Source organism: Scyliorhinus torazame, chromosome 2, assembly GCF_047496885.1.
Source record: "Scyliorhinus torazame isolate Kashiwa2021f chromosome 2, sScyTor2.1, whole genome shotgun sequence".
NCBI classification, from domain to species: Eukaryota; Metazoa; Chordata; class Chondrichthyes; order Carcharhiniformes; family Scyliorhinidae; genus Scyliorhinus; species Scyliorhinus torazame.
The window spans coordinates 246902339-246922464 of record NC_092708.1 but is presented as its reverse complement, the minus strand read 5'-3'; the positions used below and the strand labels follow the sequence as shown (position 1 = coordinate 246922464).

General features: G+C 44.4%; 1 protein-coding gene across 5 annotated transcripts in view; it reads right to left on the bottom strand.

Annotated features, from left to right (window-relative positions):
* Window positions 1-20126, bottom strand: part of pcnx1 (pecanex 1) — a 450027-nt gene that overhangs the window by 140869 nt on the left and 289032 nt on the right. For all 5 annotated transcript variants that reach the window (XM_072486041.1, XM_072486049.1, XM_072486025.1 and 2 more), the window contains 3 exons: window positions 14414-14585; window positions 9998-10108; window positions 8050-8141 (listed from right to left, as the gene is read on the bottom strand). In XM_072486041.1, coding sequence (XP_072342142.1) covers window positions 8050-8141; window positions 9998-10108; window positions 14414-14585 — 375 coding nt within the window. The remainder of the gene's footprint in view (window positions 1-8049; window positions 8142-9997; window positions 10109-14413; window positions 14586-20126) is intronic.

The following is a 20126-nucleotide window of genomic DNA, read 5'->3' as shown; positions in this document are numbered from 1 at the left end:
GGTAAGGTATGCAATTTGACCCATTTCTCCTGTAATGTAAATTGTTGAGATTGTTTGACATTTGGCATTCTTGCGTTTGTCCTGAGGAGGGCAAGGTGAAAAGCTTTGGTAATATGTCTCCCTTTTCACAGCTATATTCAAGTTCTGTACTACCAAGTGACGACTGGGGAAGTTACGTTAAACCTGCCTTGAACCTTGCTTAGATCGCACTTAAAGTGCTGCATGCAGTTCTGCTCACCATATTATGTAAAGCTTCTAGTGGCATGAGAAAGAATCATAGAATTTCCAGTGCAGAAGGAGGCCATTCGGCCCATCGAGTCTGCATCGGCTCTTGGAAAGAGCACCCTACTCCACCCCATCCCCGTAACTCCACCTAATCTTTTTTGGACACTAAGGACAATTTATCATGGCCAATCTACCTAACCGGCACATCTTTGGACTGTGGGAGGAAACCGGTGCACCCGGAAGAAACCCACGCACACACGGGAAGAACGTGCAGACTCCGTACAGACAGTGACCCAAGCCGGGAATTCAACCTGGGACTCTGGAGCTGTGAAGCAACTGTGCTAACCAGTGCTGCCCACACCACTGTGCGTAGAAGATTTAAAAGAATTATGCCAGAAATGCATGGGTCAATGGGTGAAATTTGATGCACTTCCCTGAGACGAGTTTAGTAGCAGGGTTGAGGCAGTGGGGAAAGAGTAGTGGCATTTAATTGGGCAGGAGAATGGCATTTAGGGACCCTACCACCTTCATGCCTCCTCAATTAACTCTGGGGTGGAAAGTCTTCCAACTCTGCTGTCAATGGAGGGCCTTAATTAGGCAATTAATACCCACTTAAGTGCCCAATCCCACTGTCACTGGTATTCACCCAGCTGTGGGCAGAGGACTCATCACGCAGAAAGCCCAGAAAGCCAACCAGGTCAAAGTTGCTTGCAGGGATGCTAGGAGGGCCAGGAGAGGGGTGCAGATGGTGCCAAATGCTGGGGCCTAGGGACTGCAGGGGCTGGAAGAAGCAGCAGCGCAAACTGAGAATGTTCCTACTTGAAGGATAGTAAGTCAAATCCCTGTAATTGTCGATGTTGTGTGGGGTGTTGGAGGGGGTGGTGTGGGGTGTTGGGAATGTTGGGAGGTTTGGGAAGATGGATGGTTGGAGGGCGGGGGAAGTGGGAGCAGGGGAGAAGGTTGGAGAGGTCCTGGGGAAGGTTGGATGACAGGTGGTGGGGAAGGTTGGAGAGGGTTTAGGTATGGTTAGAGGAAAGGGTTGTCGGAAGGTTGGAGGGGGGTTCGGTATGGTTGGAGGGGGTTAGGTATGGTTGGAAGGGTGTTAGTTATGGTTGGAGGCGAGGATCGTGGGAAGGTTGGAGGCGAGGATCCTGGGAAGGTTGGAGGCGAGGATCGTGGGAAGGTTGGAGCAAGGTTGGAGGAGAAGTTGTGGGGGTGATTGTGGGAAGCATTAAGAGCGAAGGTTGTGGGGAAGGTTGATGGGGAAATTAGAGAGCGGAATCATGACTAGAGTTCTGTTTATTTTGTTGCTAATGATGGTTTACTGTGAGAGGAGGTTGCCAGGACAGAAGTGCATAACGGGTTCATGGTGAATTGGTAACTGTCTTGCACCGCATGTGATTCACAAGAGTCTTTTCTATTGACTTCAATCGTGTCCTTTTGTCTACTTGCCTATTATCACACCCTATCTTGGTGTCCAATGACATTTTTGAAGTATTGAAAAATGTGATAAAATTACATTGCATAGATATTGAAAATATATTGTAGTGAGAAACAGCAATCAGCAGAATCTTCAGACTGGATCACAATTCAGGTACAATTGTGAGTAATTCAGTCTTTGTTCCCTGGCCTCTTAAAAGTTTTATTGCACAAACACACCAGAGGACCTAGAAACTGGAGAAGCACAGGGGCTGATAGGTGGGAGCATCCACCACCACTCCCTTGCCAGTGTCCTTGATCTCAGGGAAGGTCCGCTGCTACACAGTTAAGTGCCCGAGAGGTACTTAATTTGGCAGGTCTCCCTGAAAGGAAGCAATTCTTGTTGGTTCGCCAGCCAGCGGGCCTCCATTAAATATCGTCCTATATATTAGGAAAAGATTGAAAGGCTGGGTTCTCTTCTGTCTTGGAAAAAGGCTGAGGGATAGTCTTTAAAATCATTAAGGTTTTGTTAGAGTGGATGGAGGGAATGTTTTCTCTTTTGGGGAAAAACATAACGAGAGAATATTGATATAAAAGATAGTTGGCATGATATGCAAACATGCAACCAATGAACACTCAGAATAGAACACAACCAATGGGCAGTCAGGACACTCAGAAGTGGCATCACCACAAGGGGGCATGACATAAACACGATAAAAGGGATGAGGCACTCACACCCTGCCTCTTTCCAGAGACAAACATCCAGAGAGTTACACAGAGTTGATCAGCAGAATCACACCCCAGCACGTGGCTTAGAGCAAGCTGGTACAGTTAGACTGAGTTACTACAGTTAAATTAGCAGAGAGTCGAACTCATTTGAGAACTGTGTTAATAGTTTGTGGTGGTATGTATTAGGGGTAGTACGGTACCCAGTGATGCCGAGAGGCTATAGGTGGACAGACACTGGGTCCTGATTGGATCTGCCGCCTACTGGCTCCACCCAGTAAGGCGGAGTATAAGAACCGGGGTTCTCCCAGCAGCCGCATTCTGTAACCGAGCTGCTGGGGAACAGGTCTGCGTAATAAAGCCATCGATTGACTTCATCTCATCTCGCCTCGTGAGTGATTGATTGTGCTACAATTTATTACGCACACTTTAAAAGACTATGGAGCTCCGGATCGCCCCGGAGTCTGCGAATCAGCCCCCACGCAGCAAACTCAGCGGCCACTTTTAAACACTGGCTCGCGTGTTTTGAGGGATACCTCCGAACGGCCCCCGGCAGGCCTACGGAAGACCAGAAAATGCAGGTCCTGCATTCCAGGGTGAGTCCGGAAATCTACACGCTCAGAGAATACACGGAGGATTTCCTGACGGCGCTCACCATGCTGAGAGGGATCTACATTCGGCCCGTCAATCAGGTCTACACACGCCACCAACTCGCGATGAGACAACAAATCCCCGGGGAATCACTGGACGAGTTCTACAGCGCGCTGCTAATACTGGGAAGGAACTGCAACTGCCCACCGGTGACGGCTAACGAACATACGGAACTCTTCATCCGGGATGCTTTCGTAGCAGGTATGACCTCATCCCAAATTCGCCAGCGACTGCTGGAAAGAGACTCATTGGGGCTCACGGAAGCACAGGCCCTTGCGGCCTCCCTCAATGTAGCATCGCAGAATGCCCGCGCTTACGCCCCCGACCGCACGGCAGCCCCATGGGCTCCGTGGACCCCCGCCGCGACCGACTCCCCGGCACCCCCCATAAGCCTGCGCGGCCAGAGCACCAGACCACCCGGGGGCCCCGCTGCTACTTTTGCGGGCAGTCGAAACACCCCCGGCAGCGCTGCCCAGCCCGCCCGGCAATCTGTAAAAGTTGTGGCAAGAAAGGGCACTATTCAGCGGTGTGCCAGTCCCGGGGGGTCGCCGCAATCTCCGGGGGAGAACTGGGACCAGAGACTCAATCCACCCAACGATCCATGTGCGGCCAACGGGCGCCGCCATTTTGGGTCCCGGACTCCATGCGGGGGGGGGGGATAGGCGCCACCATCTTGTGCCCCTCCAGCCACGTGCGATTCATGGGCGCGGCCATTTAATCTGCCCCCGACCGCGTGCGATCCGTGGATGCCGCCATCTTGGCTGACAGCCAAGGACCCCAGCATGGATGGCTCCACGGGGCCTTAAGAAAACGCCCCCATTCAGCAACCGCGCTTGGCTTCGGTGACCCTGGACCAGTCGCGGCCCCGGACGCTCCAAACAGCAACGATGACGGTGCTGGTTAACGGGTGCTAAACGCCATGCCTGATCGACTCTGGGAGCACGGAAAGTTTTATCCATCCTGATACGGTAAGACGCTGTTTTCCTTCAATCTACCCGAGTACCCAAAAGATTTTTCTGGCAGCAGGATCCCATTCCATGCTGAAATCAAAGGGTTCTGCATCGCGAACCTCTCGGTGCAGGGGAGGGAATTTAAGAATTACCAACTTTATGTCCTTCCCCATCTCTGCGCTCCCACACTCCTGGGGTTAGATTTTCAGTGTAACCTCAAGATTTTAACGTTTCAATTCGGCGGCCCTATACCCCCACTTACTATCTGCGGCCTCACGATCCTCAAGGTTGAACCGCCCTCCCTGTTTACGAACCTCACCTCGGATTGCAAACCCGTCGCCACTAGGAGCAGACGGTACAGCGCCCAGGACCGAACATTTATCCGGTCTGAAGTCCAGCGGCTGCTGAGGGAAGGCATATCCAGGCCAGCAGTAGTCCCTGGAGAGCTCAGGTGGTAGTTGTAAAGACCGGGGAGAAGCAGAGGATGGTCATAAACTATAGTCAAACCATCAATAAGTACACGCAGCTGGATGTGTACCCTCTCCCCCGCATATCCGACATGGTCAATCGGATTGCACAGTACAAGGTCTTTTCCACCGTGGACCTTAAGTCCGCATATCACCAGCTCCCCATCCGCCCGAGCGACCACAAGTACACTGCCTTCGAAGCAGACGGGCGGCTCTATCACTTTTTAAGGGTTCCATTCGGCATCACTAACGGAGTCTCGGTCTTCCAACGGGAGGTGGACCAAATGGTTGACCAGCACAGTTTACGGCCACGTTCCCGTACCTTGACAACGTCACCATCTGTGGCCATGACCAGCAGGACCACGACGCCAACCTCCGCAAATTCCTCCAGACCGCTACGCCCTGAACCTCACCTACAACAGGGAAAAATGCGTGTTTAGCACCGACCGTCTAGCCATCCTTGGCTACATAGTGCATAATGGAGTCATACGCCCCGACCCTGAACGCATGCGCCCACTTATGGAGTTCCCCCTCCCTCACTGTTCCAAAGCCCTGAAACGCTGCCTGGGCTTTTTCTCTTATTACGCCCAGTGGGTCCTCAACTACGTGGACAAGGCCCGCCTGCTAATTCAGTCCACTACCTTCCCCCTGTCGACAGAGGCCCGCCAGGCCTTCAGCCGCATCAAAGCGGATATCGCAAGGGCCACGACGCTTGCAATCGACGAGTCCCTCCCCATCCAAGTCGAGAGCGACGCATCCGACGTAGCTCTGGCGGCCACTCTCAACCAAGCGGCCTCCCCATCCAAGTCGAGAGCGACGCATCTGACGTAGCTCTGGCGGCCACTCTCAACCAAGCGGCCAGACCCGTGGCCTTTTTCTCCCCTACCCTCCATGCTTCAGAAATCCGCCACTCCTCAGTGGTAAAGGAAAACCAGGCCATAGTAGAAGCTGTGCGGCATTGGAGGCATTACCTGGCCGGTAGGAGAGTCACTCTCCTCACTGACCAACGGTTGGTTGCCTTCATGTTCGTTAATGCACAGCGGGGCAAGATCAAGAACGACAAGATCTTGCGGTGCAGGATCGAACACTCCACATATAACTATGACATCTTGTATCGTCCCGGAAAGCTGAACGAGCCGTCCGATGCCGTATCCAACGCACAAGTGGACCATCTCCAAGCTCTCCACGAGAACCTCTGCCACCCGGGGGTCACTCGGTTCTACCACTTTGTGAAGACCCGCAACCTCCCCTACTCCGTCGAGGAGCCACCAGGAACTGCCAAATCTGCACAGCATGCAAGCCGCACTTTTTCATGACAGATAGAGCGCACCTGATAAAGGCTTCCCGTCCCTTTGAGCGCCTCAGTCTGGACTTCAAAGGCCTTCTCCCCTCCACCGATCGCAACACGTACTTCCTGAACGTGGTTGACGAATACTCTCGTTTTCCTTTCCCCATGCCCTGCCCTGACGTGAGCGCGGCCAGTCATTAAAGCCCTCTGCACCATCTTTACACTGTTCGGTTTCCCTGCCTACATGCATAGCGATAGGGGGTCCTCCTTCATGAGCGACGAACTGCTTCAATTCCTGCTCAGCAAGGGCATCGCCTCGAGCAGGATGACCAGTTTCAACCCCCGAGGGAACGGTCAGGTGCAGAAGAAGAACGGAACGGTCTGGAAGACCGTCCTACTGGCCCTACGGTCCAGGAATCTCCCAGTCTCCCGCTGGCAGGAAGTCCTCCCGGATGCCCTTCACTCCATCCGGTCACTGCTGTGTACCACAACTAATCAAACGCCTCACGAGCGCCTCCTTATCTTCCCTAGGAGATCCTCCTCCGGAACGTCACTTCCGACCTGGCTGGCAGCCCCGGGACCCATCCTGCTCCGAAAGCATGTGCGGGCGCACAAATCGGACCCGTTGGTTGAGAGGGTTCATCTCCTCCATGCGAACCCTCAATACGCCTACGTGGCATACCCCGACGGCCGACAGGACACGGTCTCCCTGCGGGACCTGGCGCCCGTCGGAGCTCCCCCCCCGCAACACCAGTCACCCCCTCTCTCCCGCCGGCGCACCCCACAGCCGTTCCCTTCCCGGGTGGATTGGTCCTCCTCCCGTGCCCGCCCGCCCAGGAGTAGTGAAACAGGAACAAACATTGCGACGCCCCCAGAGACGACAGTGCCCGAGCCAGCGCCTGCACCACCGCCGGAGCTGAGATGGTCGGCAAGGACGACCAGGGCACCCATACGACTCATCGAATCTGCGTGACAAAGCAAGATCTGTAAATAATTCAGTAGCCCAGTAAAAGCGGCATTGTAAATAGTTAACAGTTGATATTGTTGCATAGCCACTGTGTTAATGGAATCCCAGTATCGACCTTGTAAACCCCTACCACTATGCGGCCCACCACCCCGCCGGGTTCTTTTTTAACAAGGGGTGAATATGGTGGTATGTATTAGGGGTAGTACAGTACCCAGTGATGCCGAGAGGGTATTGGTGGACAGACACTGGGTCCTGATTGGATTTGCCGCCTACTGGCTCCACCCAGTAAGGCGGAGTATAAGAACCCGGGTTCTCCCAGCAGCCGCATTCTGTAACCGAGCTGCTGGGGAACAAGTCTGCGTAATAAAGCCATCGATTGACTTCATCTCATCTCGCCTCGTGAGTGATTGATTGTGCTACATAGTTCAATAAACACGTTGGACTCATTTCAGAGTCTGGAGCATGCTTTAGTTAAGACTGCATGAAGTAGCAGCCTGTTTTATCCGAAGCAGCATAACACAACAATTGTCACCAAGAAATCCAATAGGGAATTCAGGAAAAAAACCTCTTCACCCGAAAGGTGGCAAGAATGTGGAATTTGTTACCACAGGGAGAGGTTAAAGCCAATGGTAAATAAGCTTTGAAGAATAACTAGACGGAGAAACGAATGACGGCAAAAGGAACAGCTAGTTACGAAGATAATATAGATAAGAAAATATAGGAGGAGGCTTGAGTAGAGCATAAACACCAGCATGGTCTGGTTGTGCCAAATGGTCCATTTCTGTGCCAAATACCCTGCACGATTTTATAAATGGGGTTGAACAGTTTAAATCAATCTCTATTTAAATAATGAGTTGACAACAGAAAATAGCTCTTAATTTTGCAATTATTGATAATCACATGCAAAAAGAAATGGCTGGTTTAAGACAATTTCAGAGGGCTGCTCGAGGTTGAAATTCCGACCCGACCAAGTGCTTGAAACCACACAAAGAAAGGTAACCTGTTCGAGGACAGGTTGAGGTGGAATTTTCTTTTTTAATAAAAAGGGCCAAAAGCTTTGTTGAGTCATTGAGCATGGTGCTGTGGCAGGCAGAAATTGGAGGCTATTATTGAAAGAAAAGCTAGGTGAAATGAAACACCACCCTCATATGTATGTATTTCTGAGCAGAGCAAACTTTTCTGGCTGCTAAACCTAACTTGTTAGCACTGCAGAAAATGTTTCATTTTCCAGTATTACCATTCTTCATTTTGATGAGCACAAAATTCACAAAAACATCCCTTTGCGATATTGCTACTGTTAATAATAATCCCGACCATACAAAAACAGAGATTCATAATAAAAATAGGAGCACTTACCCTCAGGGCACCATAACATAGTCCATATAACAAAGCTACTGTCAGAATACTACGAATGAAGCTGTAAAGTGCAGCAAGGAGATTCGTGGTAGCTGAAAAATACAAAGTAACAAATGCCTTAATATCAGGATTTTAGATCTAATAACTGGACTTGTTGCCTTGTTTAAAACCGAAATGAATTGTTGCTTAAGCACAAGACATTTGAAGATCAAATACAACAAGAAACCTGGTTACATCCAAAATTCTGCACAAGCAGTTCGTCTTCAGGTTTCTCATTTGCGGGAAACAGTTCAATTTAAAGATTTTTTTTGTGTAATACATTCAATCATTTCCAAACGTTTTTCCAAATATCTTTTGCTTTTTCATATGACTATGCTTTTGCCATCTTGAGTCCATTTAAGTACCAGTTTGGCTTGCTGCAATGTTCTTGCATTGGAGATTGAACATAAACCTAGGCTGGCACCCCAGGACTGTGCTATCTTTCAGACCCACCATTAAATCAAATGGCAAAGTCTGGATGTTCAGGTGATTGCGAAATAACATATTGCATTATTCAAAGCAGATCAGGGGAGTTTTTCCTATTTCCTGGTCAATATTTATTCCTCAATCAATATCACCACAAATACATTAATTGAATATTTATCTCCTTATCTCAAAGTGAATAATTGGGATGGATTTTGTTTGAACTTGGGACGCGGAGAAGTTATTTTAAATTACAAAGGAGTGGATTCGCACAGGCCTTGTACATGTTGGCTCCTTTAAATTACTACGTGTACACGGCTGCACAGAAGAGTCGAGAAGGGCCACACACAAATAAATCACCCATACATTCCAAAAATAAATTGGAGGAAATGTTGGATGGGACACAATAGATAGAATGAAGCTTTTTCAGATACTAGGTCGAGAGCAAAGGGGCACAGAAAATATATTAAAGTAGGATATTGAAGACAGAAAGCAACAGGACTGCGACACTATATGTTCAACCTAGAATTACTGATAGAAGGTAGAGTCCATCTCAATATTTAAGAATAGATTAGATTAGTAGTTAAAGGAGAGCGATATAGAATCAAGGATATAGAATCATGGGATTAAGACACTATCAACATCCTGGGGTTACCATTGACCAGAAACTGAACTGTACCAGCCATATAAATACTGAGGCGAGAATAGCAGGCCAGAGACTGGGAATTCTGAGACAAGTAACTCACCTCCTGAATCCCCAAAGCCTTTCTGCCACCTAACAGACACAAGACAGGAGTGTGATGGAACATTCTCCACTTGCCTGAATGAGTGCAGCTGTAACAACACTCAAGAAGCTCAACACCATCCAGGCCAAAGCAGCCCACTTTATTGGAAAGCCATCCATCACCTTCAAAATCCATTCCCTCCACCACCAATGCACAGTGGCAACAGTTTGCATTATCTACAGGATGCACTGCAGAAACCCATCAATACCAAACTAGGATGCCATGTGTGATAGGCGCACAGATTGGAGCTCACACTAGGTTGTGTTGAGTTACAAACCTTGGACGGCAATGCAGGCAATGGATGGAGGTTACTTATTCCACAACAGTGTGCAAGATGATTTGGCTAATCACTCCCCAAAACAGAAAGTAGAGATATCTGGCTCCCTTGAGGGCTCCCACTGTGGCACACTACAGAACATATTAGTATAACCATGTGGGAGGTACCCCATTTGGGTCCACAACTTGAATACATTACACATGGTGACTGAAGGAGATGTGAGGCCCGATGTTGCCAAAAGATTTTGATGTAGTCACAAGGCTATTTGTCAATTTGAGCAGAATTTATGCAAATATCAGAAACATTATAACGACACGTGACGATTGCTCAGTAGTTTAGTTTGAACCCGTTTAAGCACAATAATGGATTTCAGTATGTCAAATACCTGGCTCGCTAAAAACCCTGCAAACATCAGAATACTCACCATTTCCACCAAACAGGTGGATATCGAATTGTTCACAAAGGTACATCACAAATGTATTTACTTGTGGAAGCAACCCAATGAAGAATATGACTGGGAAACACAATGTAAATGCTGTAAAGTAAAAAAAAAAAGAAAATGCAATTACAGTAAGAGCAATGGACATAATTAAAATTAAATAAGACAGTAGAAAACAAATTTGAGAGTAATACGTATTCCATATACCAGCAATGAAGCCAGAAAGGAAATAGAGGATTGTAATAGTCCTTATACAAGAAGTTAACCGCTATGAGCAAATTTTATTTGTATTACTTGGAGGTGCCCAGATAGGTTAATCTTTGGTAGAACATCTTCAGGTATTAGACTGTCACTGGCCCTCCAAATATCATCTCATGAAGCTGTATAGACACTAACAAGGTCCAAGGTACTTTACTAGTATCATTATTGGCATGGAATATTCTACAAATTAATCACAAAAATAGTGGAATTATAGAATCATGGATTTATATAGTAATGAAAAAACAATTCAGCTCAGTCAGTCTTGCTATTTTTCTCCATATGAACCACCTAATCTCATTTCCCCTTTCCTCCCCCATGGACTTCAATATTCTTCTTTTTTTTTTTTTAAAAATAAAAGTAGCCCTCTAATTCCTCCCCAAAAATAAATTTGATGCTAATTCAATGGAGTTTGCGGGTATGAATCGATATTTTAACCAGTTGTTATACAAAGACATTTTTTTCTAATCTTCCCTTAATTCTGTTTTGCCAACATCTTTACATGTAGCCTCTTGCTAATTCTCTTTAAATTTGAAATAAACTGCTGCAATTCATATAATCATCACCCTTCATAATCTTGAAGATCGGCGTCAGATCCCCTTCAACGTCCTCATCATCAGTAAAAAGAAAAGGCCCAACTCTCGAGTCTTTCTTCGTAACATGAATCCCTCAACCAGACAATCATCGGAGAGATTCAATGTTACATCTCTTCCACTGCCACTACCCTACCTACAACTTTGGGGCCCAAAGTTATACATCAACTCCTACTACAATTTAACATCTTGCATAAATCCAACATTATCCTCTTGCTTTTGTATTCTGTATTTTTAGATAGAAAACAAAGGATTATGTTTACCTTCTTCTGATATTATTTACATGCTCCGTCTCTTTTAACCACTTATGCACCCGCACAAGGAGGCTTTGCTTCTCTACTCACTTAAAACAACAATTCTTCAAATTGCACTTCTTTTCCTTATTTCACATTTTTTAAAATTGAACTGCATCTGCTACTTACATTCCCACCCCAATAGTGCATCTATGTCCTCGTGCAGTCTTCACTACTGTCTATGACAATTTATCATATGTAAATCTATCTTCCTCCTCCACCACCCACCAATTAGGTGTCACCAGTGTTATTCCCAAAATTCCTAAATCCAGATTTATTTTTAAATCAATAGGAAATCAGTCTCGGGAACCAAATGGATGTGGATGAATTAACAAGCTATTATCATAAGACTGGAACTTCTCAATGGAAACACAGTCATGGCATAAATATTCCTTTTCCGTCAGAAAACAGAACCAACTGAATAGTTGTTCATTGCTCTCAATCAACATGTCTCAGGAGAAGTCAAATCAACTCAACTCCAATAATTTGTCCAGATACATGAACAGATAGTGCAAGATCAGTGTGTTGTGTTTTCTGTCCTGTGTTGCTTGCAACAAGAATTTACAGATAATCTACTTAATGGTACCAGCTAAACTTCCTAGGTTTAAATACATAAGTAAATCCTAAACAATCTCCATGAATGAATATTAACAACACTGCATTTACTCACTACTGCTTTTGTTCAAAGTACTTACATCTGCTATTCCTGTAATGGTGCCTAAGAATCGCAGCTACAAAGCAGCAATCTCAGTCTACATTGTTCCTGTAAACCAGCAGGTTTGTCATTAGAATATACGGGGAATTAATCTGTCTCTGAGCAATTGATCCTTTTCAAGCATAACGTCTAGTAACTGATGAGTTCTATACTGGTAGGAAAAGTCAGAAAAATTAATAGAACCAAAGTAGCAATTCAGATCAGTTTCTACAATTACAAAGAAAATTTGGAGTTATTCCATTACTTTAGGTTTGTCTACCCAGTGAATACATGCTCAGTTTGCACTGTAGCAATTTCACTAACTTTATCTGCTTAACCATACGCACTTCCATATTATCTACATTATACTGTTCTTACACAAGGAGTCTCTGTGCCCCTCTATCTCTTTTTACTGGGCATGTTGGGCGACATTGTTATGAAGAGATCCAACTATTAGGGGCGATAGCTTTTAAGAGCAAAAGATGGAAGGGACCTGGGGGGGCTCATTAAGAGGGGAAAAACTGATAGAATAGAGGTAATCTTTTGAGTGTAAACATGGAAACCAACTCCTGAATTTTCTTTGTTGAGACCAACTCCTTTGACCTGACAACACACACCGAGGCCATTTTTGCAGGTCAATGGCCGGTTTAGTTTTGCAAACACATATTCCATAAAGTACTCTATTAAATGTAACTGGCAGGGGAAGACATCATTTCTCTTACGGTCTTCCCTCATCTAATATGTACATATCTCATCAAAACTATGATAAAGCAAGTAATGCCAAAGTGATATTTTGGATTGATGTTTATGCTTGTCATGGATCTGCCCAGCAACTGGTAGAAATCTGCATAGTAACAACAGTAAAATGAATGTAACAAGACATGATGGGATGTGAACTGCCCAGCAACAGGTAGAAATCTGCCTAGCGACAGCAGTCGCCAGCTTTCAAAAGGCATAATGAGATGCAATTTTAAAAGTAAATTAGATGCAGTTGCCTAGACAAATGATATATAGTTGCCGGTGCCCTCAAAAGCAGAGAGGAAGTTTACATCCAACAACCTGTGAGGCCAGTCCCCAATCTAACAGTCAGGAACCGAGACTAACATTCAAGTCTGAGAGCCAAGGTAAGGTTGTGCAGAAACCTACAGGAAAGCAGTTTAAATATATTTGTTGGATCAGGAAAAGATGTTTCCCAGACTTGACTGGCCACATAACTATAAACTGGATTTGACATATAAATTTATTTAATTTGAATGTTGTTTGGGAAAGGGGAAGCCTTAAGGAGTTCAGGGATCGTGGATATACTTTTGAACAAGGGGTATGACCTACCTAAACTGTGTATGTGTATATTCAGTGATTCATATACTTAGTACACTAGGTTAAAGTCCAACAGGTTTGTTTGGAATCTCTAACTTTCGGAGTGCAGCTCACCTGAGGAAGGAGCTGTGCTCCGAAAGCTAGTGATTCCAAACAAACCTGTTGGACTTTAACCTGGTGCTGTCAGACTTCTTACTGTGCCCACCCCAGTCCAATACCGGCATCTCCACATCATATACTTAATGGTCTGAGAGTATTGTAGTCCTGTTTGTGTTTATTTGTCTTCTAAAAAATTTAATAGTCTTTAATAATTGTTACACGACAATTGGGCTGGTTATTCTCGATAGGGTTTCACTTGACTCCTCACACCATTCTAAAAGGAAAACAAAGCTATACACCCCCATGAACCAGTTAGGATACCGCAGGTACGGTTTGTGAGAATTCTTTTGAACTTGTTTAAAGAGCAGAATAAAAAAAGGCAAAGATTAATCCATAAAATTGGAACAATTTTGTCTAATGTTTCCCATATATAGTTGCCAACTATTGTCCAATGGAGCACATTCTCTAAATAAAAACACTGTGTAAATGTGCAAAACAGATCCAGGTTTACTTAGAGGAAAAAGGCCATTCCACACAGTTACAGGGCTATATAGAAATGCAGTTTTTACCATCTAGTAAGCAATGATTAAAATTAGCCAGGAAACATCCCAAAACAGATGCCTGGTTCGAAACTTGGCATGTAACAATGTTATTGTCTTCTAAACCTTACTGTAATCTTTTCCATCAAAAAATAACTAAGAGTCTACATATTGGTGTAACAAACACACAACACACCAGTTACAACGAGAGCAAACAAACTAGCTTAGTTTTCAAAGATCAATATTTGTCTTTAAAATTACTCCTTTCGGAGCAAGACAAAGTCAGTTTTAAAGTGGAAGGCTCTCTATGTGAACTTCTATCAGCAAGGAAGCCATAAATGTGTATCGTGAGTCAAACAGGGAACTTTAAGAAGTGTGCTTAAACTAAAACAGCACATTGAAGGCTGGCAGGCAACAAGGTAATCGGATTGCTTTGAAAAATACAAACAAAATTTGCTTCATTCGTCCTCAGTTGGAAGGCTGAGTTAGGAGGCAGTTTAATTGAAAGGTTTGCCTTTGTTGCGCAAACCTTTAAAAAATTATCTTTGAAGAAAGATTACTATATATTTGTTTCCAATCTTATAATCTTTTGATCTAATAATCCTTACCCATGACGAGATCTCTGGCAAAAGCCAAAAGTGAAGGGCTGGTAAAGGCCACTCCGTACAATTTAAATCTTGTTGTTGATGTATGCTTACTCCCGTAATTCAACAGCCAGATCAGGCCACAGCACACGCAGAAATAGACAGGCCTACTGTAGGCTATAATGCGATTATGACCCTAGGGGAAAACAGAGACTCAATAAATATCATTTTAGTTAAGTTATTCTATAATACTGATGAGATGCATCTCCAGCAGCAGAATGAAAAGCAAGCCAACAAGACTCCTTCTTTGCTACCTGGCTAAAACCATACTCTGTCAAGTCCAAGACAGTGCTTGAGTGCTTAAATATATGACTAGAAACACCGCTGCCAGATAAATATTTGGTGCTCTGAATGATCACCCAAGTGTTACTTGAGCAATGCAATTACAAGGTATGGGTCAATGCACTGCTAAATGAAGCAATGCTCGAACGGTTTCAAAATGCTGCCTTTGGAGTCAAATTGGGACCTGACTTCAGAGTTAAATGAAATTAAATGAAAATTGCTTATTGTCACAAGTAGGCTTCAAATGAAGTTACTGTGAAAAGCCCCTAGTCACCACATTCCTGCGCCTGTTCGGGGAGGCTGGTACAGGAATTGAACCGTGCTGCTGGCCTGCCTTGGTCTGCTTTAAAAGCCAGCTCTTTAGCCTTATGCTAAACCAGCCTGTGTTGACAAACAGCGAAATTTCTGCACACAGATACCAAGTTGGTAACATAACTGCGCCCTAAGGTTTTCTGAAACTGTAGTTAACCCAAACATAAACCTCCAACAATTAAGAGAAATTCCGCATTTTGGTAGGAAGAAAATAAATTAAGTAGCTGAGGAGCTGGCTACGAAGGAGGAAATTATACATACATATGTATATACACACATATATTGATCCTGCCCAGAGATCACAAGAAAATGTTGAATTTGTGACAGCAGTTTCCATTTGATTAAACAGACATAAACTCTGACCTTTTCTTTGCTCAACACAATTACATTGTTCAAAAGCTGCAGTGTAAAATAAATCCACATAAAAAAATATTCAGTTCAGTAAATGTTCCATTTTTAACAAAAACATGGTGAATTTAAATCTGACTTTTGTTGGAGTAACTGATCTCACTGCCTACAAATAATTTCATGTAGATTTAATTATATGACCATGGAAATGTTGCGAAGCTACTAAAGGATCTGTCAAATGGCATGTCATGTGTCTAATTCTGGGTTTCTATATTTAAAACAACCTCAATGATTAACTATATCAGAAAGCTAAGAGTGATTACAGGATGTTTCTTAAGCCACCAATTAATTGTCAACTAGTTAAATTTGGTGTTATCAAATTCAGGGATGCTGGTGGTTTGGAGGTCAGATGTAACACATTTAGATACAAAGTAAAACTGTTTAGTTTAACCCAATATCAGAGGAGCACTTTCCAGTGCACCATGTGTCATTGTTCAGTTTCCTGCATCATAAAACCCAGGATCTGTCCCTATTTGATTTCCTATTTGCTGCTGAGAGTGTGAGTGTGTGCGCGCATGCCTGAGTGTCTGTTTGTGTTGGAGACTGAGATTGGTCTAGTTAAGGAGTAATCAACATTGAAGACTGCTTATGTCTAAATCATTGGTTTCAACTTGTTCTGACTGACAGGGGGATGCTCACTAGAAATACTGGCACACTCTAGGATTTCGACAAATATAACTTCACTGCCAAGGATTCCTGTCCTTACTTTTGTGAATCAGTGTCAGCTACCGAACTGAAAAGATCCCCACCATTGCAGGGAATACTTTAATATTTACAGCAACAGAAATATCAGTTTACAAATACAGAAAAAAATGCTAAATACGAACTCATGAGACACCGTGCTATTGTGTGAGGCTTGTCTGGCCCCAGATTAATAAATGATGAGGTTCTACAGGTACAGACCATAATAACATTTCTTATTACTTCATATTCAAAATATATGAACAATTGTTTTACTTCTAAATGTACATTTGCTCCATGGTTCTTGGTATTGGATAAAAATGTAGCATTGTTCAAAAGGTTATTAACTTCCCATTACAGACTTCATACATGTGGAATAATTTACACAGAAAGTAACTTGCATTAATATAAAAGACCTTTCATTAATAAGGACATTCAAAAGCACTTTACAGATAAGCACTGAAGTACAGTCATCGTTGTAATGTAGGAAACACAGCAGCCAATTTGTTCACAGCAAGATCTTAGAAGCAGCAATTAGATAAAAATGGTTTGCTTATTTCCAGTATGTGGTGTTAAGGGATAAATGTTGGACACAACAAAAAGACTCCCTCGTTATTCTTCAGGCAGTGCAGCGAGATTTGCTATTCATCTATGCCTCATGGAGGTCTCAGCTGCAAACAGTACCTCCGATGCACAGAATTGTCAGACAAGATTGTGTGCTCAAATCCTGGAACAGAGTTTAAAACCCATAATTTCCTTAATTAGAGGTGATAGTATTATAATTGATAGCAATTAATTAAAAATATTCCTTCAATTTAATTGATTTCAGCACTTACCAAAAAGGAGACACCTCAAAATGGATGATGTGCCTAACAATGGCAGTACTTTTTGGGAGAAACAGTAACTTCATATTCCATGGTTACTGCTCTCAAAAGTGAGATGTAGCTTATTCAGTAATGCCTTGCTAAGGAATTTTAAATTGTAGACATGGAGAGGAGATAACAAAAGGCAGAAAGGGAGCCTATTACAGTATGGATTCAGACTACAGGCAGCAATTAGGGCTGAATTTAGGAGGAACTTCTTCACCCAAAGGGTTGTGAATCTCTGGAATTCCTTGCCCAGTCAAGCAGTTGAGGCTCCTTCTTTAAACTTCTTAAAGAAAAAGATAGATACCTTTCTAAAGAATAAAGGGATTCGGGGATATGGTGTACGGGCCGGAGAGTGGAGCTGAGTCCACAAAGATCAGCCATGATCTCATTAAATGGCGGAGCAGGCTCGAGGGGCCAGATGGCCTACTCCTGTTCCTAGTTCTTATGTTCTTATGAATTAGAGCTGATGAATTCCAAATTTGCAATTGGCTCAGTCATCTTAAATTTACTCTCTCAGTCAGGAATTCTTTGGGAATCCAAGTAATTGAACCAGATATTGCTGTAGCGAAGCATCAATGGCACCTGCTCTTTTATGCTCACCAAGTTGCAGAAAGTGCAAGTTGAAACTGGCGTAGCGACGGAAAAAAAGGCATATGGGTCCCAAGAGGACATGCAAGCAAATGTGTAACCTCTCAACAAAGCAGACTGGAAGATTGAGAAATAAACAGTGCAAGGGCTGGGGAGTACGTACAAACTAGAGTGGGTGAATTCAATGTCAAATTAGGCACAGAAAGTGAAACAATGAGGGAAAGAAAGTTTGGATTAGGAAGGTTAGAAAAAATGAGACAGAAAAATTAAATTAAATTAAAAGCGCTATTTTTAAAAATCTCCAACGAATAAAGAAGCAATGAGACTTAGCACTCGTAATCGATAATTTTGTGTGTCAGATTAGCAGTAATTAGCTATTATTTTACTTGCATTTGATATGGCTTCTTAACGATTTGCAACTAACATCCAAATACAGCATCTCCATGATATCCAATGCATTCACAATAATGGCATAATACTAACAGTGGAGCGGCACGACTTGCACAAGAACATTTGGACACTTGGGTTAACCACACAGCTTCTCCTCATCGGAGGCTGTTGTATCGTTTTTGGAAAATAATGGCCTCACAGTTACTTTGATAAAAAGGTGAGCCTTTGATATGATTTTACGATTCATTTTTACATCTGCTGGTTTTCCATTTTTAGCATCTTTGCTCTATGGGAGAGTGCTGGAATACCAGAGCATAATTTTGATCGTACCATTTTCACGTGACAATAATTACTCGGTCACTCTTTTCAGGTCGGTCTAACAAAATAGTGTATCAACAATGTGCATTGTATCCTTGGCTGTGGTTTTCCAACTCTGCCCGCTGCTAGGATCTTCTGGTCCCGCCGAAAGTCAATGGACGTTTGACTGGCCTGCCGCATCCGCTGCCACGGCGGATCCCACCTTGGCGGGGCCGGAAAACCCTGACTTTTGTTTTTTTAAATAACAATGCAGTCGAAACTATTACAGAAACACTTTCTAGTAACTGGTAAGTCTAACTGCAATAAGGGATCACAATTAACTTGAGATACCAGGTGGAATTTTATCAACAGCATGCAATTTCCAAAGAGATCAATGGATTTGTGCACCACTTCTGTTTTCTCTCTTTTTATCCTTTCCGAAGTGATTATAATAAAAATTCAAAGTTCCAATAGCATGCATGCATGCAAAGCACTTTCAATTTAGTAGTGGGAAAGATTTTCATGGTATAACCTGCTGGCAATGCTGCATCTACAGGCAGCCTATTAAAGAATCTCCTGGTCACTGCCAAGATGCTCCACAGATTGAGACTGCCATAATCGAAGACATGAGCGACTGCCAAAGCAGAAGCCCCATGTTTTAGAGATGCTCCCTGCCATCAGGAAAGGGCTAGAGATGGTGCTCCCTGAGGATAGCTTGAGAAGGCCATCCCACCAGACCAAGGTGCGGAGGTGGCAGAGGAGGTGAGCCACCGAGAGGTGACCAGATGAACCTGGATCCAATGAAGGAAATAGGTGAACAACCTTCTCCAATATGCAAGGGGAGAGTGCCAGTGTCACATCTTCAACAGCAGTGGGCACACAGGATGTATGCTCAAACTGCAATGATGTCTAATGCGATTCTTTTTGCTCTTCGCTACAGGTCATCATTAAAGGGCCAGACCACAGCTAAAAAAGGAGCCAGAAGACTCCACCTCTAGTACAAAGCAGCCAGGTAGCATCCACCTCCACCAGCCCAGATACAACGACAAGGTCTGGGAAGGGTTCACACTTAGTGTTGGGAGTGTCATCCCGTGACTACATTGCAGACGCGTTCCAGCAGCTGGGGTGGGATGTGAAAGCTGGGTCCCCTGAAGATCAGAGGACTGCTGGAGATCAAGGCTCTTGCTGAACCGCACGCTGATGATGGGCCTTTGGTCGTGACCACAAGATGCCTGCTCGGCATGCAGCAGACGTTAGTGGAAAATATGGTGGAGATGCCAGGGATTATGCGCAGCTTTGTGTTGGGTATGGAGGAGTCAATGCTAGCTATGTATTCTGCCATGTCTCAGGCACTGGAGTTCATGGCTTCAACCACGGAGAGAATGGTGACCGCCCTGGAAGGACAGGTCAAGCATTTGATTCATATGTGCTCTGACTTGCTTTCCATTTCTCCAGTCATGGGCTTGGTGCTGTGGCGAGGCAAGAGGGGGGACAATGCACCTGGAACTACTTTCAGGAGTCCCTTCCCTTCAGGGAGACAAGGAGGTGCCTTCCATCCTGATGGAGCAGGAATGCATGCCAGCTGTCCTGCCAGCTTCCTCTCAAGACACCCCAGGATTAGCAACATCTCATCCCCTCTATCGTTGACCCCCAACAGATCCAGCAGGCTAGACCAAGGGGGTCACTACAATTTTCAACCAAACACTCCGGAAAGGAGAAAAAAAACCAAATTATACATAGGAAATCAAACCAAGATACATTAACCCCATTTAACAAATAATTACATGATACACGATCAATGGCCACTAACGCGAGGTTGTAGTCGAACTGAAGGCTTTAATAAGCTAGAT